We start from the raw sequence: 26,194 nt of genomic DNA, 5'->3' as shown, positions 1-26,194 counted from the left end.
TGCATACCCCTAAATTACCTATTAGTTTTCTTGGAGAACCTTCCTGAAAAGTGAAGAGAGGTCTAGGGATTCCTCATCATTTCCTAAAACGAGTACCTAGGTTTCATACATGTCTTCTGTCTCTTGAATTGGCAAATGACAGAGCAGGTGGTATTATTCAAGAGGATGGGTTTAGCCCTGGAGTTTTCAGTTACTGATCTTTCAACATTTACATAAACAAAATGAGTTGACATAACATAACAGCCCATCATGGGTACCTGCCATGGTAGGCTGCTGTGTCAACTGAACCCAGTCCATTTCCTGCAGGATGGCATGCTTTCAGGCAACAAGACAACCTAACAACCTATAGCTTGTTGTAGGAATTGCTGAACCAATGACCCAGGGTGGGGAGACTGATCTGTCAAAGTTGCAGGAAGCAATAAGCAAGCCATAAAAGTGTATCTTTTCTTGATTTTGGTAAGCTTATCTGTAAGCTTACCAAAATCTTCTATGGATGCTCAAATGACACTTTGGAGGGACTGTTGGTGGTTTACCACCTTTAAAATAATGTGGATGGCACAAATGTCTTCGTGGTGTTTCAGAACTTGGATCTGTGCTGGTCTTTCACAAATGCATACTTATGGCTGTTCAAAATATATGCAGACATGCTTGGTCTATTACCTTGTCAGTAATAGGTGTCAAACAGTAACAGAATAAGGAGTTGAGGCTGCATATAAGCTGCAAATACTTGAAAGTTAAGAATACAAGAAGAGCCATGCCTGATCAGACCAAGAAGCCATTCTTGTTCAATCAGTGATCAACCAATTGGAATGCACTGGCAAATGGGAAAGAACCTGCAAAAGGAAGTGCACCAAATAGGGTAGGCTTTGCCCCCTTAGTAATGCAAGCCCCTGAATTTTAAGCACTACACTGACATTTCTCAATACCATGTACCTTCAGACACTTCCCAAGTCAGGAAGACCCAGAAAAGATCTTGAGGCCATCCTCTCCTTTTGTGGCTCTTTTTGCAGTTTCCTTCCTTCCTTCCTTCCTTCAAAACATTTCTATGCCACCCCCATCGCAACAAAGCCTCGGGGCGGCTCACAAAGAATACATAAAAACATACATAAATAATAATAATAAAACAATTTTAAAAAAACATTTAAAAACCCCTGGTGCATTCTCGGCTAAAAATTTTAAAATCCTAATTAATTCAGTAATTTAACAATAAAAATAAGTTTTAAATAAAAAGATCTTAGCCTGGCGCCAAAAAACAAGTAACTTAAAGCTGTCAAAAATGCCAACAAGGAAACTGGATGGGATGGAGTGGCTGGAATGATATGGGGAGGTTCTCTATTTATTCCATTTGGCATTGTCTAAGATTCTATTCTTAAGTGCACTGGAAATCTGCACTTCTTGGAAATGCGCACATATTTCAAAGCTTTTTATTAAGTGAGGGGAAACATGCATAATTTTCAAATATGGAAATTAAAGAAGAAATAATGCAGATTTCCAAAACTTCATCTATACAAAAGTTTAAAGAATGGAAATATAAACCAGAACCTCCCTTCCCCAGTATACAAGACCAAGATAGAGTGTGCTGAGGCAGAAAATGTGAGTTTGAAAAACCAGACTAAGCAAAAACAAGACCTTCCCAAAGAAAAAACAGAATAAAATTAGATGGTGCCTGCAGAAGCCACTGATGTCAAACAGCTAAAGCAGCCAACTATATCACCAAAAAGGCAATGGAGTGTCAAGGAACTGTGGTGCTACAGATTCCAAACATGAGGCTCTCTTTCAGCATTCAAGTTTCAAAAACCTGAGCAACATGTGGCAAAAGAGGCCTAAAGCAAGAGTTGTTGCTGAACCTTTTAAACTAGCACTGTAGATAACCTAGAGTGTATTTTCAAAAATCCCAGAAGTTGCACCAATCCTGCCCATAAGACTTATTTATTTAGAAAACTGTGATTGCAGAAAGAGGGCCAGGGTTGACAATAAACCCCTCTGATGCCAAAACTACTAAAATGCCTCATACCCACGCTTCTTCATCTTCCACCTGCTAACCATTAGTAGGGAGGTTAGCTGAGGAGAGTTGTGTGATAGAATTCATGGTGGATATATAGATTTTAAAAATTAAAATATGGAGTTTTAATTTAAATTGATTGGTTTAAAAAAATAGAAACTCTCACTTGAAAGTACTGAAGTTTAATTTCATCATAACCATGTTCAATTTCAATCTGCACTTGCAGTCTCATACAGTTACCTATGAATCAAACATGGGCATTAATTTCAATTTGCAGGGCAAAGCAGGACAGCAAAACTATATAGAAGAATGGATAAAAACCCAAAAGTCAGATTTTTAAAGGCTTAAATTGGATTTTTTTTTCTGACCAGTAACTATCAAACCTTGCTTTGAGCTATCATTTTTGTTTGTTGCCTTGTTTTTTGTGTGGGCACAGTTGTGCCAAAAGAGAGTGAGACAGGAAGGAGCAACAATGGAAAGAAAAAGACAAAATTCTCCAGTGGGCATCTTTCTGCATTCCCACACTAAGATTGCAATTTAACACCCACTCATCAGAGAGAACACCCCACCGAAAACTACTGCAGAATCAACATCTATCCCATGTTGTTAACCTCAAGCTGTCACGGGTACTGCTCATAAGACCAACTGCAGCTGGAAAAAATCTTAAAGACATTCCCTCTATAAGTTAAAAAAGCATGCCAAATATATGTAGAGAGACAAAGAGATGCAACGTCTGCTTGTAAGAATGAAACAGTGTGAAGTTTACTCTTTCTTATGCTATTTAGTTGCCAATTAACATGACAGTGGTCAGACATGCACTGTTCAGGAAATGCATGAAAAAAGATAGTTGGAACTTTCCAATGTAAATCAACCTTTTTTCTTGCTGATTCAAATTAGCTTTATTTAACTCAAACCAACCTAGTTGAACTTGACCTTACCGTGATGGTTCCCTTCTGCTCAGATGGGAATGGCAAGTACTGGACTGATAAAATACTATCTGCAGGAAATCCTTACCTCCATGATATGGAGAAATCTATCTTCAGAAGGTGGATGTGTTGCCTGCAAAATCCGCCAGATGTGCTGGGTCTCATCCAGAGATACTTCTAGGAGATCTCCTATCATCATTAGATCTTCTAACTGCGATTTGGCTCCAGAAGACAGTTCGAGCACAGGTGGTTCTAAACTGCGAGGTACTAGGGGACTTTTACGGGGCTGCTTCCTTGGGGTGTTGGAACCTTTCAGGGAGAACCCAAGATAACACAGGACAAAGTGGAGGAAGTCATATATTTTGATTTTTCATTAACAAAAAAGTCATATATTTTGATTTTTCATTAACATAAAAAGGATTAAGAATTTTTAGAATTTTAAAGTATTTCAACAACTCAATTTTTTGGTAACTGACAGCAAAATTTGCTATATAGTGAGGCATATAGTCACTTGTACATTCAAACATTGCAGTGGCAAGCCAGGCCTACTTGAGTGCAAAACAGTACTTTGGGGTAGAACAATCCTTTAGATTCTCCCACCTATACAGAAAATACCATTACCTTGAGAGCAACTTTTAGAAGCTGATGAATATGCATGCTCAGCACAGAAGGATGGTGCTGTCCACATGTGTGTTACGACTTCTTCAGATTTGATAGGAATTTCTTCATCACAGAAGAGATTGGGCTCCAGACTGCTAGAAGATTTCACACTGGCATTGTCCTAAAACAGAGCACACCACAGTCACAGCAGTACAGAATGGAATCTAGCCATCCTGTTGAGACTCCCCTTGCACATCCATTCATGGAAACATAACCTTTTTTTGTTTATTTTTAATCACAGCAGTGGACAGCTTAAAGAAACATAAATACTCCAGAAATGATGGGGAGGACAATGCATTTTTGCTCATTTCCAATCTGCTAATCCAACCACAATTTGTAAAATCCTTGCAAACATTAAACAGACCTTGGGTAATCCTGGAGTATCAAGCAACATGATGGTAACCTACACTTAAATTGGTAGAAGTTTCACTGAGGAATAAAACTAAAATTATCACCACTGTTCTGAGATTTTAATTGCAGTACTGACCTTTATGTCATAGCCATATGCTTCCCTGATGTCTTCGTCTGAATCTGTCTCCTCATCATCATAGTCCATAGTTTGTCGTGGAGATGATGACACACTACTCATAGCCCGGTTAAAGCCAGACTGCTGAAAACTAGTCAAGTGGCCCTAAGGAGTGAAAGAAAATTCATGAAGAAAACAGGATCTCCAATAAAACATGTACAAAGGAGGCAAGAAAATTAGAGCAAAAGATCTCCTTTATTTGGAGGTTTTTTTGGCCTTTAGATGTAATTCAGATGCTAAGATTTCAGGAATAAGACATGAAACTTTAATTCTCATCCTTATGAAGAAAACTGTGGGGATTCTAAGTATTTTTCTTTATCCATAGCTCCTGAGAGCATCTGAACAAATAGTTTCTTTACCATCCAAACTGAACATTTAGTAACTTTTCCTAAATAATCTCAAAATGCAAAACAACTACAAAGAAGTTGCATTGGGCACTGCATTTCAGTGGTCAAAACTTTACGTGTAATTCAATATCGGAAATATTCAGTTGGTCCAAGAAAAAAATAAACTAGAAAGAAGAAATGCCGATTATCAACCCTTAATATCTGCTCTTACAAGATTTTCAAACTCAGGTGCATCTCCCTTATGAGCATGAAGAGGAACCAGGGAATATAAAATTAATAAAGGTATAGAAAAAGGGAAGAGGAATAAAACCGATAAAGTTTTAAAAAAAGAAGAGAAAGGCTGGCTTGATAAAGTATTATTACTAACTCTTCAATCGCAGAGCTATACTCCCATAAATAAAGCAATATGCAAGTAGGCTTGCAAGCAGTCCTTATGTTTTAAAAGCTGTCCGGTTTCTAAAGTTCGAGAATTTCCTGCACTGAAATAGAGAAGTTTTATTCTTGAATTATTATGATACATAAATTGCTTGCTGGTCAATCTATATTCTTTGTGCCTAAGGTAAACTATGATTTGGCCACTTTCCTACACTTGTAACAACTTCAGTTCATTACTGAAATCAAAGTACCTACTCCTATTCCAAGTGACTTCTCCCCATGAATGGTGTCACCTTATTTTGTAAGCCTTTCAAGATATCTAAGGGGGAAAAAATTCAAAACATTGTGGTCACAGAATGAAAAAAAAATTCAGACCAGACTGAATGACTGTTCTTAGTATACATTTGAAAGAAACAGCAATTACCTCCAGAAAAAGGGAAAAAAGTATTACATGCCAAGAAACTAATGAACAGACACAGTAATATACTGCTTAGCCCTCCTACCTGTAGATCAGGATTAGCTGCAGCCTTCTGGAGCTCTGCACTAATTATTTTCTCTGTTTTCTCCCGTGCAGCCTGTTCCACCATACGCTGGCTCAACACGGAAAGCTTGGCCAATGCAGAGGACAGTTCATCTGTAGCAAGAGCTTGCCGTGCTCGGTCCTGCCAACTCATAGCCCGCTCTGTCAAGCATTGCAATGCTTCACCCTCTGGCAGTCGCACTGGCAGCTTTTGCAAGGACACCAGCAGGGACAAAATGGTCTCAAGTCGTGGCCTTCGAGAGCGCATACAAAGTGGACACAGAAACTTGACCTCTTTGGCGGGCCAACTTGAGCCCTTCTTTTGGGAGCTGCTTTTGGGAAGGGGTACACAGGTGCTGTGAAACCAGTCTTTGCAGAGTTCACACTGGAGCATAAACCCACTGGCTGTTTTGCGGCAGATGCAGAACTTTATTTCCTCAATGCGATCCACCATGGTCATCTTTGCCAGGTTAGCTTCCCTGAGGGCATGCATAGCTTCAACCTCCTTCTGTTCCCGGTCCTTGAAAACAGCCACCTATTCAATAGAAAGAACAACTGAAAACACTTACTTTACTTGCTAACCCCACAAACCTGTCCTTTTACATTGATGAGTTGGCCCTTCTACCTCCTTGGACCCTCAAAGCAATGTACATTTTGAATAAAAAACACCTCCATGAAAAAAAGCTAATACATCAAAATAATCAAAACACAGAATCAAAACCTTTAGTACAGTAAAATCAGAGTAAAACCTTAATCATTAAGAGCTTGATAAACAAATAGTATTCACTGCCCATATGAAACTTACTAAACACTGAGGCTACTCTGGCCTCCCCGGTAAAGAATTCCACAGGAGGTGTGCTGCTGCAGAAAAGTTCTGCCTTGAGAAACTACCAACATCTGCTCTAGGTGATGAGACTCTTAACAGGACTTCTATAATTGTAGAATATGGTCAGATTTATATGAGAAGAAGCAGTTTATCAGGTATCCTGGCTCCAAATCATTTAGGGCTTTACAAGTAAAAACCAGCACTTTGAATTGACCTCACAGACCAACTAAAAGGCAAATTAGGTGATTCAAGAACAGTATCAGATAGTCTAACACTCTTGCTGGACAATTAACTGGTTCTGTATTTTCTGCTAACTATAATTTCCAAATACTTTTCAAGGACATTCCTCAGGAAATGTGCAGCTGGCACACAACCTGCAGCAGTGATCTCTGCTGGCTGACCTTCCAAAGCAGCACTCAATCCAAGAGCAGCCACAAGCTGCACACCTAGCATCCCCACCCCCAAAAAAAAAAAAAAAAAAAATTTGACTCCTTCTCACTCCTACCTTGGGTGCTGACTGAACAATAGGCAGATTAATTCTGAGGAGCTGTAAGTACTTATTACAAATTATATTTATGTACCACCAAATTACAATTAGGAAGGAGAAAGAAAGTAGAAGAGAATATATGCAGTTCAAGGAGTAGCCTCTCCACCAAGAGGTAGGGGAAACTGAAAGCATATAGATACTTTAAGGGAGTTAACATTCCATATAACTCACTCTGTAAATTGTGGGTACAGCACAGAAGCTCTTTGGCTTAGAACAGGTAAAAACAGTACTGGGTGTTGCACTGTCTTTTCCATTCTAGGAAAGTGGCATCCATGATGGGACGTGCACAAGGCAACGAGTGGAATATGGGAGGGCAGAGGCTGAGACCCAATATGCAGCACCCCCTGCTGCAGTGATCTGAGATTTGTGAAATATTGATGAGACTTTTGGGATGAACAACAGATCAGAATGGAGTGCTAGGTAATGCCTATGAAAAACACAAAGGTAATCTCTCACAGAAAGAGCCACCAGGTCTGAGATTTGTCTGGCAAACATAATTGCTAGCAGGAACCTTTTGGAAAAGAAGGCTAAAAGAAATAGCCTTAAATAGGTTTAAGAAGTTTATAGGAAGGGTTGGTAAGAGCCAAGGGTATAACCTGTAAACTCAAGGTGCAGTAGAATCTGTTTTCAGATTATGCTTGGCATGTGTATACCACAAAAGAGTTCTGTTGTGATAGGAAAGACCCAGACTTAGTGCTGAAGCAGCCAACATAGCACATTAACTCACAGCCCCATTTCCAAAAGTTACTTGCAGGACGTAACAGACTTCCTAAATGCTTGCTTGCTTGTAATTGACACCTTTCTCCTACACTTTCTCCTACTGGCTTTCCTTGTTAACTTGTAAATAAGGTCTAACAATATGTCAATGAATTTAGCAGGATATCCTAGTATAAAATAGTCCTGCTGTTCAGAATCCACCTAATTAACTACAATGCTACCTGAGTCCAGATGCACAACTAAACGAGATGCACAACTAAATGCACAACTAAATGAGACAACTAAATGCACAACTAAAGAGAAAGACACAGTTGGAAGGAATCAAGGATTCCCACACATCAATTTCAGGACTGCTGAGAACCACAGCTAGCAGTACCAGTGTAGAGTCACCAGAAGTATCCCTGGTTGTGCCTGCTGAACCTTTTGCAGAACACTGGCAATTAAAGTGCTGTGCAAAAAGACATGCCGGTGTCTTTTTGACCAGACAGATGTCACTGCACTGTACCTACAGGTGTAAGGAACCTGTAGAAGTACCTGTAGAGCTTGTTGTTGTGAAGGGTAGCAAAAATGCCTATTAGTACTGGTCCCAAATTCTCCAGCATGAAGATGAAAACTACTTAATATGGACACCATTCCCCTGGAATGGTCTGTAACCAGCCAAGGAAATCAGCTTGCACATTCAATATGCACTGAGCCAAACTAGACAGAAGATTTCACTCTTCCCAGAGCAGAAAGTGTATTGCCCCTGATGAAGGGTAAGCAATCTTATCCCACCTTGCCTGTTCGGATATGTCTCTGCAGTGGTATTATCAACACACATCAATCTATGTTTGTTTGTAAACCAGTTTAAGAATCTTATGCTAGGAGGATTAAGAAACCTACACAAATTTATCCTGGTAGTATGTGCCCCAGCCATTGAAACTGTCATCTGTGGTCATAAGTGATTTGTGACAGATCCAGTAGTAGGGTGTCTTTCTGTAGGTGAGAAGACTTCTCCCTCCAAATTAAGGATTTCCTGACCAAAAGTGGAAGGAAAACTGAGGCGTTTCTTGTAAGCAATGCAGTCCTTCTATGGTAATAGAAGCCATTGTTGAGCTTGTGAATGGAATATAGCACATGAGAGGATCCCTAGGCAACATGATATGAAACGTATGAGGTGGATCAGCATCATGTTTGCCTTTTTTATTTCTTAGGACTGACAGCCTCCTGTAGTTTGTGAACAAGATCCTGTACTGTGTGGCTCATGGTGTCCAGATGTACCATTCTCTGTGCTGGGACCAGCTGCAGCCTCTTTTTGTATTTGTCAGAAAAACAGAAGCAGATTCAAAGAGAAAGAGTAAGGAGATATGGTATTTACAGGCATATAAAATACAGACAGAAATATCAGAAAAGACTGAAGCAAACTGAATAGTCTCAGAGATTGCAAAAAAAGAAATCACAGAAAAGGTTGTTTAGAAGCTCTGCCTGGACCAAAAACAGGGAACAAACTGGAGAAAAGAGCCAGATGAAGGGATCAAGCAAAAGCCTAGTTATGTGCTTCTTAACTTGCCCTAGGTGGAAGCAGGGCATAACCCATTGCAGGTGCCTCCTTGCTACAACAGGGAGAGAAACAGACCCACTTATCACTGGAATAATTAAATCCAGCACCCAAAGTATATTTGTGTTGTTCACACAGGTTAAACTGAACTACAAAGCAACATGCCCACAGCTTAAATCTCAGTCCCTCCGTAAACACACAAGGTCAGTCACTCTCTCTCAGCCCCATCTTCAATATGGTGGTGAGGTAATGCTACTGAGTTGCCTTTACAAGATTGCTAAGGATTACAAAGCAGGTAGTGGACATGAAGCACTCTGAGCACAGAAAAGCACTAAACAACATTTGTATGAATGGAGAAACAATCATATTTTGTAATGGGATTTCCTATACATTTGTGGTTAGGAACTGAGAAATAAACAACACTTCAGCTCATCTAAATGGTATATTTCCTTGTAGTGAATGAAAAAGGCTTCACCGCACATTTAGATCATTCTTTGCTTCACAGACAGCTTTATGCAGTTATTTGTATCAAAAAAAGAGCATATATTTCGGTTTGGATAATGGAGAAATAAAGTCTGCAGACAGTACATTTTATGCTTTGAAACACATTTTGTTGCTGAAGTTGACAAACTTCAGTTTATTATATGGAAAACTTTGTTTCATACTAGTGGGCACAGTTTAGGCTGCACAAAGTTCTGCCAAAGGAGGAAAGCCAATAGTAACCTAAAATGGGCTCAGATGCTTGCTGCAGGTTCTCAGCAGTGATTATCAATGGGTAAACATACAACAACTGCAATTCCTCACCACAGCTGCAGTGTCCCTGGTCTCTTCCAGACCATCTTCTAGTTCACTCAAGGACTCCATGTCAAGATCCTTTTCTTTTTCCTTCTCTATTAGCTCCTTTGCTCTTTTTCGCCTATTCTTACTGTTGCCATAAACGCCAATATCAGTTCGAGGACTCAGAACCTGCAAACAGAATGCTAAATGGTTATAGGCTCAGATATATAAATAGTTCTACAAAGTCCTGAAATTCTGAAAGACAAAATTTCATTAGAAAACAGACTTAGCCAAGATTTGCCATGGGAAATAGGCTTCAGTCCATATTCATTTTTAAAAGATTTGTGCTAGTTAGTAAGGTGAATCATTCAAAATATTTCAGTTTCTTTTTTAAAACCAGCCTCTTTCTACAGAACTGACATTTCTATTTTCACTTCAACCCTGTACATATTCTCAATCTATGACTGAAAAGCATTAAAGCATCAAGGAAGCATTACCGCTGCACTAGAGATAGGTGGCCCAACAACCCAGTAACCCATTTGCCACTTATAAAACCATGTAAAGAATGCTTCCCTTGGACCTGGTACAGGATTCCCCATCACTAACCTGCAGGAGTGTGTAGTTTGAGTTCTTTTTCAGGAATGTTCTGCCTGTGCGCTCCCTCCATGCACGGGCTGCTGCTACCTGTGAGTCAACTTGTGGTAGAGCATCAAGGCGGACAGGTATCAGGCGGCCTTTTGCAGACAGATTTTCCAGCTGCTCTAGATATGCATAGTTGCTTCCATTCTACAGGGTGAAGAATAATGCTCAGTTAAACATTCCTATCACCACAGCAAACTGAATTTCTCCCCAACTTAGAGCCACAGCTGGATTTCAAGACTTGCATTAATTAAGAATATGCTTTTCTGTATTACTTCTCCCAGGACCAATACTAAAATTCAATGGTTAAATACAATACAATCACATACAAATCAGTGCAACAGTACAACAGGAGGATAAAATAAAAGCAGCATAATAAAAGCTGGTTAACCAAGGGTTAGAAAGAGGGACAGAAAATACAAGGATCATTCTCTGGTATGGAAAGGAAATGGCAACAAAAGGAAAGTGCTTTATCCTCGGTCTGATAATTTGGCCAACCAGTCTAGTACCGTTGGCAAACAGATGCAGTTCTTCAATGACTCAGAGAGACGTCTTTCATATCAACCTCTATTTGATATGTTTAACTGAAGGGGCAGGGACTGAACCTGAGACTGTCTACATGAAAAGCACATACTTTGACTTGGCCATGGTCTGTCCCCATAAAGGCATAAACAGGCCATTAGCATCCTTCCCTGGAAAGGGTTTCAAAGGGAGGGCATCACAACCAGAAAAGCCTTCTCCTTGGTAGCCACCTGCTTGGCCTCAGAAAGTGGAGAACAGGCTTCAAGCATGGCCTTAATGTGCAGGTGATCTTGAGCCATACCTTATTCTATCAATTCAGTATCTAATAACAAACACATATTAAATAATTTATCCCATACATTTTTCTAATAGCCTTAATTTCAATTTATATTTGTTTTAAAGCTCACAATTCCTGAACTCCCACCTCTAAATTCCAAATAATTTCATTAAAATCCCCTGCCTTTTGAGAACACGCAAGATTACAGAGGTGTAGAAATAGAAATAAAATACAACTAACTTTGCTTAAGCAAATGTAGCAACAAAACCCAAAGTTTAAAAGACAAAGGGCACAGTAGCTGAGCCAAATACAGTTTGGGCTAATACCAATTCATTAGGCAGAGGGCTTCATTGTTCAAAATGCTCACACTCAGCACCACCACCGAGTATCTACCCTTAAATTTTAAAGTTCAGAGAACTGAGTGTAAAGTCCTATCACACTTAAACACAAACTCTGCAAACTAATGGAATCTTGGCTTCATGAGAAGAAAAGAAAGCTACAATAGCACTTCTGAGAATGCTATCATTTTATTCTTTTTGTTTTATTGCTATATTATTTTATTGTTAGCTGCCTTGGGTATCTCCATGGAATGGAACAGAAAGATAAGGATTAGAAATATACTACTAATAAAAAGAACACTATCATACACTGCTGGAGGCAACAGAATCAATTAAAAAGTTCACAGAACAATAAAAGGGGTAACAACTAACAGATCCGATTTCAAAACCTATAAAGCAGTACTTTTGAGGAAGAAGGAAGCAAATGCTTGTTTTGAAGAATCCAATTTACAGATTCTGTATTGCTTGCATTTAACCATACCTGAATGGCTTCAACTATGGCTGTCCAGTCTCGAGCTCGCTGCAGGGCTTCTCTCAGTGCCAGCACATTGGGTAAGTAAGCTGGGATATTCTTTGCTTCATTGACAATGCTCTCCAGAGCTGCAATGCTTTGTCGAGGCCTACAGATGGAGGAAAAGATGATAACCTGGTTGGCAAATGTTCTGGTTGTATCAGTGAAAGCCCTGACTAAAGCAGGACTGTATCACACATCCATCACCTCAAAGAGTGCTAAAACAATGCATTCTGCATGGCAGTATATGTACGTATTCTACTTGCAGTGCATTCTTCAGAGTGGCCACTCTATTTCACAACTACCCTGTAAGAAAGGTAAGGCTCAGAGTGACTTGCTCAAGTCCAGCCAGTACATTTCAAAGCAGACTAGATATCAGAAACAACTAGTCACCATGGTCTAGTTCTAGCACAACACTCTTGATTCCTGTAACTGAATCAACTTTCTGTGATCCCTACTCTATCAGATTAGATTATGATAGACTAGGGATCTATCAGCAGGACTTAGCTATAATCCCAGTTTTTATTAGTTGCATGAAGTTGCAATACTAAGCACAAGTCACCTATTTTGAGAAGTTATATTTTATTACATAGAAATAGTTCAACTTTTCAATGGTATACTATCCTTCTCTAACACTGCAGATAGCTTTATGTAAAAATGGTAATTACACATTGTCAGCAAGTAAAACCTTGCTTAGTAAGCATTTCACTCATCCATAAGGGGAAAGAGTTCTTATTTCTAGTGTTACTCCAAACTTATTTTCCCATAGGAAAAATGGAAGCACAAAGTCCCAGCAAAACTAGGGAAAACCTTTTCCTGAATCAGTCCCCCTGCCCCAATACATCTTCACATCTCCAGAAGGTCTTAAAATTTGATTTTAATAGGAAGTTGCCAGACTGCAACTTACCTGCCCCAAGATGCAGGCAGGTAAGATAGGAACTTTCTGGTCTCTTTTTCTAGCCACAAGCGTCCAAGGCAGGCAGGCCACTGCACAGACATATTTATGGCTGACTTTGAGTGAAGCTCAGCCATTGGGAGGCCAAGACTTATTTTAGAGGTACTGTAAGCAGCGAGCAAAACAACCAAGAGGAATACTCACCGTGCTTGGAGGCAAACTTTGGCTTTCTCTTCCCACCTCTCTGAAACCGTCAGCAGCTCTTGCAACTCAGCCATGGCCTTCTCCACTGCATGATGTGGTGCCAGCCCTACTCCCGAGTCAATCAGTTTCTTCATCACATCCAAGGTGACTCTTTGAGGATCTGACAGGGTCACTCGCACTTCATCCAGCCAACGGGCCTGCTGTAACTCTTGCTTCAGGCGAGGCAATTCAGGAAGTTCTACATAGAGGCCAGTGCCCATGTCTATTAACATCTGCAGCTTGGCTGAATCTGGGACTTCATCCATCATGGCCTCCTGAGCACGGTCATGAAACTCTTCAACATCATCTAGCAAGTTCTAAAAGATATGGAACAACGTGATCATTCAGCACAGTAATGGTATGTGCCACTAACTCCAAAGGGATTCCTAGGTGTTTAGCTAGGTATATATAGAATAAACCAAATGTTCAGAATTGAGGCATGAGATCTGATGCCAAGCCAGTTATAACTAGATGGGCTTGAGGTTGCTCCATGAAGGCTCTGACAGATGACAAGGGAGACACAAGAACCACACTGCCCTGTGTGCTTTGACTGGATTAGCAAACAGAGTCCTAAGTGACTAGACCCAGGCTCTGTTATGTTAAACCTGAACCGCACCATTCAAAATACTTTTCTCAACTACTAAATCCTGGAGGTAATCTAGGCCAGGTTAAATATTGCCCCTTCTTCATTTTTCTGGGATACTATAGTGGCCAGTGCACTTCCAATGTGGCTTTATTCTACCTTTAAATCTAGGTTGTAGGAAAGGAAGTTTTTAAAGCAATATTAGGGGGGCATATGATAGTTTGTAGATCCATTAATAAACAGAATATTGTATATTATTAAACATATCTACCAAGTGCACAATATTTTTAGGTTGTCCCTGAAATTATCTGTATGGAGTTTCAGAAGTATGTGCTAATTTATAGAATATTAATCTCAAACAAGGGAGGGATGTTCTAAAAAGATCCTTAAGACAATCAATGCAGAGCCTTCCCCAGATACCCACCTTTACTTGCCGTGCTTGACTTATAACACAGGGAAGACTAAATAGCTGTTGGACAAATGCTTTCAGTTCTTCCACAGTCAGTTTAGTCCGTGTCCTTCCACTCTCTGGGGTCAGTCTACTACATGGAAAGAAGAAAACTTTGTAAATCCCATACATAACTCCTGAAAAGCTGCAGAGTCAATGAACAAGTCTTTGTAAATTTCTGAAGGGCAAGGTAACATCCCTTTCATAAACAGAGACATTGAAAGAGTTTGAGACTTTGCCATTGATACCAAAACCTGCTGTTCATGATAGGAACTATAAGAAAGTCAACATGTCATTAATATAAATGCATATCCTGCCTTTTCTATCAAACTGTTCAAAGAGACAGTAATTTCACAAGTACATACAAAATACAACCAAACTTAATACAGCAACAAACACAAATAAAACAATTACAGCAAATAGAATAATATCCCAAATCCAGAATATATCAGTGTTAAAGCCTGTTAGAAGCTTCACCTCATACCTAGAAGCCATTAATCTCTTGCATCAGCTTCAGATGAATATGTTTGGGAAAGTCATTTCCCAGAGAACACTCTATCCACAGCAATCATCCACTTAACTTCTGACAGTGGGGTATTCAGAGCAGAGACTTTATCAATGATCTTGACAAATGGGCGTGTTCATGCAAGACAAGGCAGTAACTCAGGCACCCATGTCCCATTCCAGTCAGGGATTTCTAACTGACCCCAGAAACAGACTGCAAGTCATGGAAGTTCCTTAAGCACAGGCAAAATATGATCAACACTGGCCATATTTTGAACAAGGTAGTTTCTGAAGCCTTTCCACAGGCAAATTTAAAACCTTGCTCCTGTTCTTTAATTGTCTCACTGTTGCTTCAGATACTTTAGTAGTCAGGCTTTCACAATCCTACCAAACTACCTGAAAGCATTCTTTTGATTAATTTTTCCCCTGAATAACCACCCAACAAACTTACCACCACATATTCTGATAGAAGAGAGCACATTAGGAAAGGAGGCACAATTTATTCTGATTACAGAATCATAGGTTTTGTGTTACTGATTTTTAAACTTATTTTCATGCAAAAACAATCAAACTGCCACAATTCTGGGTAATACCTGTGCTTTTGCTTTTTGCTTAGAAGCAGTTGGGCTACTGAAGCACAAGTCTCCGCCTCTTTCACAGCATCTCTCAGCTTGCGGAAGAGGTCATTTTCTGGATACTTTCTGTCTTCAGCATCCTCCAACATCACCCTCAGTTCAATCACATCTGCAACAAATTAGCTAACAGGTAATTTTCAAAAGCATTGCAATTACTTTCCCCTAGATCCAAAGAACAGTATAATTAATCTACTCAAATCATCATAATTCAGCATAACAATCAGTTCATTATGAGCTATTTTCCTGCACCAAGACCTCTTGGACATGAGGTGTGGAGGCAGGTTGGCAATCAAAAACTTCTACTAGTTAAATTGACTGATTAACTTGCCTGATAGCTACTCCAAATCAGAGGAATCTCTCACCGAGGTAAGTACACCAGTTTAAGACACTGGCCAACTGGTCCATTTTTTTAAAAGGAACAAATAAAAGCTAAGCACATCATAATTATGCTTAGCATATAAGTTGTTTAAATAAATAAATAATTGAAGGGGCAAATATTTTAGACACACCTATTATATAATTCCATATTATGCATATGGAGAAGTACTTTGTGCTAAATGAAACAATTATCCACTGGAGCCTTAATGGAGAAAACTATGGAAGCAACTTCACATACCATACCAGCAACACTATCTTTGTATGACCCTGTCCCAAACAGCAACCCTTCTATATTCCTTTTCACAAGCTATGCCACAAGCCCAGCTTCAAAAAGCAAGTTTGGGATAAATTAAGGAGCCTGTTTCATGTTTTTCAAAAAGGTGTCTTGCAGAGACATGAAGGAATGTTAAATAATGTGCTGACTTTAAAATAGAACCAAATACGCAATCTTCTACTGTTGGATTTAAGCATACATTAACATGTTTGCAATAGTGAAGTATTTCCTTTAGTATTTCTCCTTATGGAGAAATATCTTCTTATGGTTTTAAGGCAAACATGCAGAACCATGTGGGGTGGGAGGTGCCAAATACCTTTGTGCCAAACCTTTGTGGGTTGTATAATATCATGTGGGCATGATCACACCCACCCCATATGATTTGTTCCTAGGCTTGTGTCAGGTTTACTTGAGCTAGGGACAAAGATTTGCTGCATGTAGGGCAAAGCCAAGTGGACTCAGCTGGCTTTGCTTCACTATACATGCCCTGTTCTGTGCCCGCAAATGCCAAGGCCCTGTGTTACCTTTCAAAGAAATAGTCAATTCAGTTCAAAGGTCAAGACTATATAGTTCATGCATCCAGAGTTTAAATCGGGGGTGTCCAAAAGAATGCCCAGGAAGCAATCCAAAATCTAGGTACCAATTATTCTTAATTGAAGTCAAGCATGCCTGTAACAATTCTTGTTGTTTGCTGCAAAGAGCAGATTCTGGCTGATCCAACATATAGCCTGCCGTAAATCAGTACAGTTGGCTAACTTGGTCAGCATGTTGCTTTATGGGAGGCTCCATGCTCAGCCTGCTGCTTGAACTTCTGCTGCATCTATCAACTCCTCCTCCTTTCTAAAGAGTGAATTCCTTTGAACTCTGGCTCCTGCCCTTGAGGAATTCCAGGCCCTTGCTGCTTCTCTAATGGAAGCCAGTTGGCTGTAGCCTCAACCCCTGCATCTGACTGTGACTGGGGCCTGCTCTGCCAGCTCTTCGCCAGGTAGAACATGACAATACATCAGGTTTTTACTGAATGCAGCAAAGCAGAGTTCAATCTGTTAACTTCCATCTGTGATCAGAAAAAACAGCAGGGATTGTTGTACCTGTCTCCCTGGGTAAATCCCAAAGTTTTTGCCTAGTTGCATTTACAGAATGCTGGCAATTTGTCTCCCCACTTTTTCTTCAACTCCTGGTAGGACTGGAATTGTGAAGAGGGTGGGGCTGGCAAGACCCACACATGTAGCACGAGCCACTGTGGGCTGATGGTTCTACACACCTGGTTGAAGAATTTGGTTTTGCCCAAACCAATCTCCAATGTGTGCTGTTCAATCAGGTGCCAAAGACTGCTCTTAGCAAATTTCTACAGGAAACAATGTTGTATCTAACCTTTCTTGTGGCTGAGGTTAGCAGACAATGCCTCTGTGACCCTGCTGACCCAAGTATCGTAGGACTGTGCTCTGACTTTCACTCCATACAACAGTGAAGGGAAATCCTCTAGTGGATACCGGTATCTGGAGGTAAACAGCAGAAGGAGGTTTCAAGCATATTGTAACTTTCAGATCTGGGAGAAGTAAAGAGGTGGAGATGATGATGATAATTGATAACATCCTTTATTTTGTCAGACTAATATATACTGTAGTTCTATAGCTAACAGATGACCTTAATACAATGTGTCTTAGTGAGAGTGCGCAAAAAAACAAGCAAATCTACAGGAGGCAGTAGTATGGATAGGGGCCATCGGGCAAAGCATACCTTAGACACTTCTTCTGCATAGTGCATGAACACAAATCATTGGGATGATATAAGCATACCAGGCGCTCAGGGTTACAGGAACATGTAAGAGCAGACAAGAAACATGTAGTCCTACAGGCTGCACACTGACGCTCATCATCTGGAACCAGCTCAAACACTTCCTCCTCTGACATCAGCACCCCCTAATGAAAATAAGGTTATATCTGATAAGAAATCAGGTCAGGAGATGATCTTTCTTTTCTAAGGGCTTACACATTTTCTTTGCTCAACTTCAAATGCCTCAAAGGCTTCCTGAACTCACCATCTGTACAACAGATTCCCTTAAGCGTGCCTCCTCTTCTGTCATGATAGTCATTTCCTTGCAGACCATGGCAGCCAGCCCAACATCCAAACACTCAGGATCCGCAGCCATCTTGAAGATTAGCTCCTCATGAGAGAACACACAGTGGCGCCTCAGTCGCCGGTAATGACTTACACACTGCCGTCCTATTGGAAGCTAGAAGCACAAATAAAATTTGGTTTAGAGTTATGTCACAGTAGGCTCCTCCACCATGCTGGAGGTCAGAAGGCAAGGAGAAAAACAGGTTAACATAGTCTCATTAAAGACTGCAAGCAATTAATACAGAAATTGTGTCATAGTATTCTTTGGTAGGGTCTACAGAGACCATGGGTAAGTGAAAATGCTTCAGAGTCTACTTGAGAAAAAGATAAGGGAATTGGTTTTGCATGTTCCAGGATCCCAAGGGCACTGCTTCAAATTAAGAAAAAATAGTCTCAAATTGCCTGTTTGAAATCAACCTCTCCCACAGAAGCTCCATATCATTAGTTAAAAACAACAAGAGAGAAAGGCAAAAAAGCAAAACAAAAGTGATGAGGCCTGAAAATAAGCTTCCCAAGAGATAACTTGGAAAGTAGTACTTGGAAAGCCTAATCCAAAGAAACAGGAAATGTGAACACCTCACACGGGAGACAGTAAAGCTATCTAAACAATAGGTGTCTGCTTAATCTTGTGTCGTCTTTAGTTCTTTCTTGCATTTTAATATGACACATAGTGGCACTGTTGTTGGTCTAGAAAATAAGATTAAAACAGCAAATGTTGCATAGCTCTTAGCATGCTGTCAGGACTAAATACTGGACTAGCAAAAACAAGCAAGGTGATCACAGAGATCAGATAACATGAGAAGATTTGAACAAAAGTTTTGGCAACTCAAAGGAAAAATGAAAACAGATCAATTTTCATAATGATCAGTAAATGAGTGATTAATCCATAATATTACAGATTTGTTCTTCTCTGAGCTCCGATTCTAAATCATTTTCATCTGCTTCTGCATAGCATGGAGAACAATATTGTTTTGAAGCTTAAATAATATAACCTTGCTATTCATTTACAATGATGATGATTTCCTGTTTTTAGGTTTTATTTCATCCCCATTTGCCAATTGCAAAAATATATACTTTATTCATTTTGATATGCTGTAACACAGAATTCATATCTTCCAGTGTATATTAGAAATTATTTAATGTATACCTTTTTAAAAAATGTCACAGCACAAAAAGCACTTGAAATTGCTAGAACACCTCTAATTCATACATAATGTGTTCTTCATGGTAAAAAAAAAACATTTCTAAGGTTTCAGGTTTTCCCCAAAGGTTTAATTTTTCCCTTAAATTTCCAAAAGAGAGAACCCTGTGCCTGTGAATAGCAACTCAAAATTTCTGGAAATTTTGCAGGGCTTCAATTGGCATCTAAAATGGATAATGAACCCTATTTTGCTTTATCATCATAACATTTGTTAGTAATGGAAACAAAGCAAGATGAGAACAGGTGGTTTGCCAAATTCTTAACTGATAGCTAAAATGTCAGAATCCACACTAGTCCAAGGTAGCCAAATCCATACTTTAAAGTTTAACCAAAATAATCCTTTATAGATGGGTACTACCTGGCTGTGCTTTATTATATTGCACCGGGCAGTGAAATATAAAATTTATACACATACTGCAAGAAATCAATTAGGTTAAACCAGGTGTACAGACCCAGTCAGCAGTGCAGAAGTTCACAGCTTCAGCAAAGTTGTAGCCTTGATTAAATCCAGAGTGATAGGCACGAGGAAAAGTCACAACAAACTCGCCAGCACACTGATTGGTCCGGTAAACCTAGAAAATCAGGAATGATATGCATAAGATTTGGAAATAGAAGTTTCATATCACAAATCATTAGCTTTTCAGAAGTGTACATGAAAATGAGTTGCTATTATCAGTTTATCAGTACATCATATTTCACTCATACTTCCTCATTTCGACCATTTTAACTGGAATCAGCTGCAACAGATGTTAATGACTCAAAACTCTTTTAAAGAGCTTTGTTTCACATGTTGTAAATTCTCAAAGGAATATCCTTCCATTTTCTGGAAGTAAAATCACTTATTGCTTTCATAAGAATTAAAAGCTTTTTAGAACATAGCATGCAAAGTTTTGCAAGAGCAAAGAATGAAGAAATAACTTATGGGATCAAAGAAAATTAAATCAAATGCTATTTATCTATTTGTTTTATTAGCTTTAAATCCCACCTTTCTTCTTACAAAGAACTCAAGGCAGCTACATAATTCTCCCCTTCCTGCTGTCAATCTTATCCCCAAAACAAGAACCCTGTAAAGTAAGTTGGGCGGAAAGTCTGTGACTGGCTCTCAAAGTCACTCAACTGGTTCCATGGCCAACTGGGGACTAGAAACCGTATCACCTGAGTCCTGTACTCTTAACCATTATACCACACTGGCTCTCTCAATTTACAGTATTTCTGTACTGCTGCACATCCAGATTCCAAAACAGTCAACAGTATGTTAAAACAAAAGAATAAAAACAATACATTAAAATATTCAAAAAGCAATGATCTCACTACTCTTTGAAGTTGTTGTTGTTAGTCGCAAAGTCATGTCCGACCCATCGCGACCCCATGGACATTTCTCCAGGCCTTCCTGTCCTCCACCATCCCCCCAGAGTCCACTTAAGCTCATGCCGACTGCTTCAGTGACTCCATCCAGCCACCTCATTCTCTGCCATCCCCTTCTTCTTTTGCCATCTATTGTTCCCAGCATTAGGCTCTTCTCCAGGGAGTCCTTCCTTCTCATTAGGTGGCCAAAATATTTGAGTTTCCTCTTCAGTATCTGGCCTTCTAAAGAGCAGTCAGAGTTGATCTCTTCTAGGACTGACCAGTTTGATCGCCTTGCGGTCCAAGGGACTCGCAGGAGTCTCCTCCAGCACCACACAATTCAAATATTCTTTGAAGTACCTTCCCTGAAAAGGAGCATTTGCTACTGGACAATAGTCATCAAAAAGTAGTTCCAGAGTGGGTTTTCCCAGAAGTGGTTTCACTACTTAGCTCCTTGAGGACAGATAGCAGAATCAACCCCTTCATGCAAATATCAGTTTACCACTCCCTGGACCCACCCAGTTAGACACCCTCAGCTGGCTTTCATTAGTTGGAAAGGGCAAGGATTGAGAGAATATGTGACCAATCACACTGCTACACACACTTTGTCCATCTCATTAGGTTCTAATAGCTGAAATTGATCCCACAAAATTGAGCAGATTGTGGTATCACATGCTTCAACTGGAGCTGTGTTAACAGCATTCAGTTCATTGTGGAAACCAGTAATTTTACCCTCAAATTTCAATGAAAAAGGGTGAGAATAAGTCTGTGATGGGGTGGGGTCCCATTTGCTGGGGAAAGTGTTAACAGCCCCCAAACCACCCAGAAGAGCCACATGATTTCACAGCAGAGAGAGAGAGCAAGGTAACAATTCTTTGCTGCTTACAGGGCTACACAAGAGGCACAATTATATGCTCTAAGCATGCATAGCTGCCTGTGCTTTGAGTTTTATACCATTTGCCTGTTTCATCAGCTGCAGCTTCCCAGTATATCAAGAAGTAGAGCAGCCCATGGGTCCTCAAACTACATCCCATGGGCTAGATGCAGCCCGCCATGCACATTTATCCAGCCCGCTGCAGAGGTTTTGGACTAGCTCAAAGAAAATGATCTCCGAGAGTCCAAAAGCTCTGAGTCAGCACAGGCATACTCAGTGGGGAGATAGCTGCAATCATGGTCGCACTTGTGCAGGGAAGACAGGCGTGATCGCAGTCATGCTTGGGGGGGGGGTGAAGATGCCTGTGATCGTGCTGGGGATAGAAATGGCCACGATCACGCCCACCCACAAGATTGTGCCTGTTTTCCCTGCTCTATCATGCTCAGGGGAGTGGAGAGATGGCCGTGATTGCACCCGTCTTCCCTGCATGAGTGCAATCACATCTGTCTCCTGCCCCCCCCCCATATGTTCATGGACACTGTAGCCATGTCCCTTGAATATGGACATGCTCTTCCCCACCTCATCTTGGGCTTCTGCTGCATTCCAAGTGAGTGGAGTAAACATATGTTTTTTTAATTAATTTTAATTTTTTAATTTTAATTAATTTTTATGTGCAGTATGCAAAGGAATTTGTTCATTTTTTTTCAAACTATAGGTCCCCGCCCCCCATAACAGTCAGTGAACTGGCCCCGTTTAAAAAGTTTGAGGAACCCTACTCTACAGCACTGGAAAGAGCATTCAGGTGCTATTGAGTCTATGGTCCTCTGTATCCCACTGTTCCACAGTGAGACTAGGGCCTTGGCTGGATCATCAGTTCTATCCACTGGAAAACCCCAAAATAATTCCAAAATATGCTGACTTCCATTCCTTTCCTGGGGCAAACCATCCAAATAGGCCCCTAACCTGACAAGAGGGATGTAATTAAGTATAACCCTCACCAAAAAATGGCCTGAGCATGGCAATAGGGTTACTTGGGGACAATGGAAACACCCTCTCCCCAAATTTTCAAACTACTCATTTCATGACCTGCACAAAGACCAAATCAATGGAATATCCCTCTTCCTATATTGGGTTGATGGTGAACCAAGGTAACCTCATGGAGGCTATTAAGTCCCAAAGCCAGGCCTCCAGAAGTAGCCTCACTGTAGAAACTGCAGTCACCTAGGACCACCAACCTGGGCTTTTCCAGTACCAAGCTTGAGACCACTTCTGCCAGCTCAGTCAAAGAGGATGCTGGGCGGTACACTATGGGTGGTACACTTGAAGCATTTCCAATTTGATTCTGTGGTCCAACACCAGGCCTGCTCCAAGAAGTGTAGTTTCCTGGTAACATCTGAATGCATCAGCAACACTTGCTTCTTCCAAATTGTACTCAAGTTTTTAAAGATCAAAATGTAAAGATCAAAGTGACTGTAATCAAGTATGCACCAGTAATGATTCTGATAACAGGTTTCCAAGTTTCAATTAAAGCATTCTAAGTTCAGTTTTAATAAGGCAATTTTTGTACAGTGCCTAATTCCTGAGCTAATTTATAAATAAAGTATCATCAATATTATAGCAGTTGAACATTAATGTAAAAGGGCACTCCAAGTTCTGATGTAAACTTGCTGGGAAAGTCAAGACAAAAAGCCACACAGTTGCAAGGATGAAACTGAAAGCAAACACCATTGCTTTAATAATTTATTTAAAATATTTTATCCTGCTTCCCATTTAAAGAATGTTCCCAGCAGCTAATAGATTTTAACAAAAATGTTACAGAAAAGTTCATTTACAATAATAGACAAACAGAAAAAATGGCAAAATTCATTATCCAGTGAATCAGTTAACAGTGAGCAGGCCAAATATATGTCCCCCCACCAAAAAAAAAAGGGGGGGTGAAAGGAAGGCCTCTGAAGGAAGCTACAGAGAAATATCTCCCCACAACCCCAATCAAATGTTCGAACAATGTCAAGAGAGTCTCTCCAGAATATCTTAATGAGCAGGCAGGTTCATAAGAAGCCTTACAGTACCTGTTATTTTGATTACAGGCTGTTTACAGATTTAAAGATAAAAGAACAATACTTAGATTTAGGGCTGGAAATGGAATAGAAGCCAGTGAAACTGTCACAAAAGAGGATCCCATAAAATGCCAAACCCAGGTCTGGCCAAAGTTATAACTGTCACTTTTTTCCAAAGATAATCCCATGCAGAGCACATTGCAGTAATTCACATTCAAAGCAAGGCACATGCTACCATGGCTAAATGTGGCCTCTTTAAGAACAGGTGCAGCTAACTAAAGTTCTTCTGGTAATAGTCGCCAGAAGTATCTAGGAGCAAGGTCAGGTTCAGGAGAACTTCAAGTTGCCAACCCATTTTTTTTAATGGGAATGCAACCAAGGATAGGCTGAGCTATTTTCAGATGGTCAGATACTGAATAAAAGCACATCTGTGTTTATTTGGTTAGGTTTCAATTTTCTGTTTCCACTCAGTCCATTACCAATTCAGGCACCAATTCAAAATCAATTTGTGTTAGAGAACTGGGCTTCTTCAGGATATTGGTGACAAACTTTTGGATGCCAAACTTCTCACAGCAGTTTCATATAGATGTTAGGCAGTAGAGAGGACAAGATAAAAATCTTGTGGGGTATCAAAGGCTACCATCTAGAGTGCAATGAACAGCATGATCAAAAGTCACTGAGAGGTCCAGTGAAACTAATTGGAACATAATCCTTGCCCTGTTCCTAGAGGTCCACCTGATTCATCATAATGGAAACTTGATGATGAACTGAAATGGAACTAGAAGGCTTAAAATGCTATTCCAAAGGATTCTACACAACACAAGACAAAAAGACTATAATTAGATGAAAGATCCCACACTACTTACAGGCACACCATGCTCCATCAGTATATTGGGGTTCATGATAGTCACCAGCTGATGCAGAAGATCAGGTTGTGTCTCAAACAGCTCAGGAGCTAGTTCTCGCATCACTTCCTCCAGTTGTTCAGCTGCATGAGAGGGCACTCCATACCATGTCTTTGGCTCTCCCCTAACAGAGCAGATAAAACCATTGCCAACTGAAAGCAATTCTATAGTAAGGTAACCCCCTATGGACCTTCTCAACCCTAATCTATAAACACAGGCCCACTTTTCTAGAAACAATATTCAGACTTTTTCAAAGCTCAACTGAACTGGAAAAATACAAGGATGAACAACTTGTTCATAACTTTCCAGCATGACTATCAAAAGAGGCAAATAGATGTTCACATTTATTCATGCCATGCCAACAAAATTACAGAAATATGGCAGATACCAAGTGATGCAGTGCTTGTTCAGAGATAGTGTAAGAGATAGACCCACAGACATTCTCCTGCTCCTTTCATATATCTGAAATATTTTTCAGTTTAGAGATGTTCCTAATCCTCTTATAAATGTCTTATTTTCTTACAGAAGAGTAACAGTTTCAGTTAGTGTTCTTTTGCCCTGAACAAACAGCTTGTGTAAATTTTGGAAAATGAAAACTGAGCAAATAGGAATGGCTCTCTCATCACTGTCATCCTGGATAGGCATACACACCACCTATGCAGCAAGAGGACATACCAATGCAGGTAGTTGATGGAATAGCTCCAGTGATCCTCAATATGCCAGCAGAAAGAAGAGAAGCACATTCCCACATAAAGCCAGGGCACCTTCATGCCAGAAATGTCAGCATTGATGTGAGCAAGGACAGATTGTTCTAGTACTGGCATATTGTTGAGGTTCCAGCCAGAAATGGCATACTCCTGCCAACAGAAAGAAGAAAGTTTGTAAAGAAAATGGACAGAAGGCAGTTAATGCAATACAACTCCTAGTCTTTTCCACTACCTTTCTAGTCAGGTCATACTGTTCTGACACTCAGACAGACACAAAATTCACCTTCTCAAATATTTTATACACTGTTTAAACTTCTTGGTGGGGGTAGGTGGAGAATATACTCCTCTGAGGGCAAAACTTGCTAACTCAGGCTTCACTTCTTCACCTCAGGAGGCAGAAGCTATGTCTCCCAATATACAAGTCAAACCTCCCAACAGCACCTAATATACATTTTGCTAGTTTGCTTATAATGTTTTCTTAAGCCACACAGATGTCATTACTAGAATACTTATATTCTTTTCATTTTCTCACCTTCAGTTTTACAAAAAAGAACTGGTAGCTTTGGTTCTGCAGACATTACTTCAAGTTCAATTTTCTAACTACGTAAGAGATGATATTAAGACAGTTCTATGTGCAAACACTATTTAACACTGCAGTCTTGTAAAAAAAGCCCTTTCACCATTACAAAACAACTTGAGGAAGGGAGTTGAGAAAAAAGGAGTGCTTAAAACTTTCTAAAACTCCCCCCATGCTTCTGGCCCCACTAAGACTCCAATGCTGGTGGGCCCTACCAGAGTGTTGGCCTGTCCCACCATGCCGGGTGCTAGCCCTAGGCCTAACGATAGCCAGTAAACATGAGAAAGCTTGTTAAGCCACATGTTAAATCAACTGCCTCTCTACCTTGGGTCAGTCACTGAATCTCCACCTAACTCACCTCACAAGGTTGTTGTGAGGATACACTGGAGAGAAGGAAGATTATG

The 26,194-nt window shown here is 40.1% G+C and overlaps 1 protein-coding gene across 4 annotated transcripts in view; it reads right to left on the bottom strand.

Annotated features, from left to right (window-relative positions):
• The window catches only part of KDM5A (lysine demethylase 5A), a 53,843-nt gene that overhangs the window by 7,459 nt on the left and 20,190 nt on the right, over window positions 1-26,194 (bottom strand). For 3 of the 4 annotated variants that reach the window (XR_006413457.1, XM_044417045.1, XM_044417048.1), the window contains 16 exons: window positions 25,182-25,363; window positions 24,468-24,630; window positions 19,779-19,898; window positions 18,046-18,240; window positions 17,745-17,926; window positions 17,379-17,503; window positions 15,314-15,464; window positions 14,193-14,310; window positions 13,147-13,502; window positions 12,018-12,156; window positions 10,367-10,546; window positions 9,788-9,949; window positions 5,340-5,891; window positions 4,076-4,219; window positions 3,550-3,709; window positions 3,017-3,237 (listed from right to left, as the gene is read on the bottom strand). Coding sequence is in view for 3 of the 4 variants with exons in the window: in XM_044417045.1 (XP_044272980.1) it covers window positions 3,017-3,237; window positions 3,550-3,709; window positions 4,076-4,219; window positions 5,340-5,891; window positions 9,788-9,949; window positions 10,367-10,546; window positions 12,018-12,156; window positions 13,147-13,502; window positions 14,193-14,310; window positions 15,314-15,464; window positions 17,379-17,503; window positions 17,745-17,926; window positions 18,046-18,240; window positions 19,779-19,898; window positions 24,468-24,630; window positions 25,182-25,363 (3,150 nt within the window). In the remaining variant the exon portion in view is untranslated. The remainder of the gene's footprint in view (window positions 1-3,016; window positions 3,238-3,549; window positions 3,710-4,075; window positions 4,220-5,339; window positions 5,892-9,787; window positions 9,950-10,366; window positions 10,547-12,017; window positions 12,157-13,146; window positions 13,503-14,192; window positions 14,311-15,313; window positions 15,465-17,378; window positions 17,504-17,744; window positions 17,927-18,045; window positions 18,241-19,778; window positions 19,899-24,467; window positions 24,631-25,181; window positions 25,364-26,194) is intronic. The other variant, XM_044417046.1, reaches the window with a different exon arrangement.

The sequence above is a fragment of the Varanus komodoensis genome, unplaced genomic scaffold (assembly GCF_004798865.1).
Source record: "Varanus komodoensis strain SLA01 unplaced genomic scaffold, ASM479886v1 scaffold85, whole genome shotgun sequence".
NCBI classification, from domain to species: Eukaryota; Metazoa; Chordata; class Lepidosauria; order Squamata; family Varanidae; genus Varanus; species Varanus komodoensis.
Note: the sequence above shows the minus strand (reverse complement) of the source record. Positions and strands in the feature narration are given on the sequence as shown.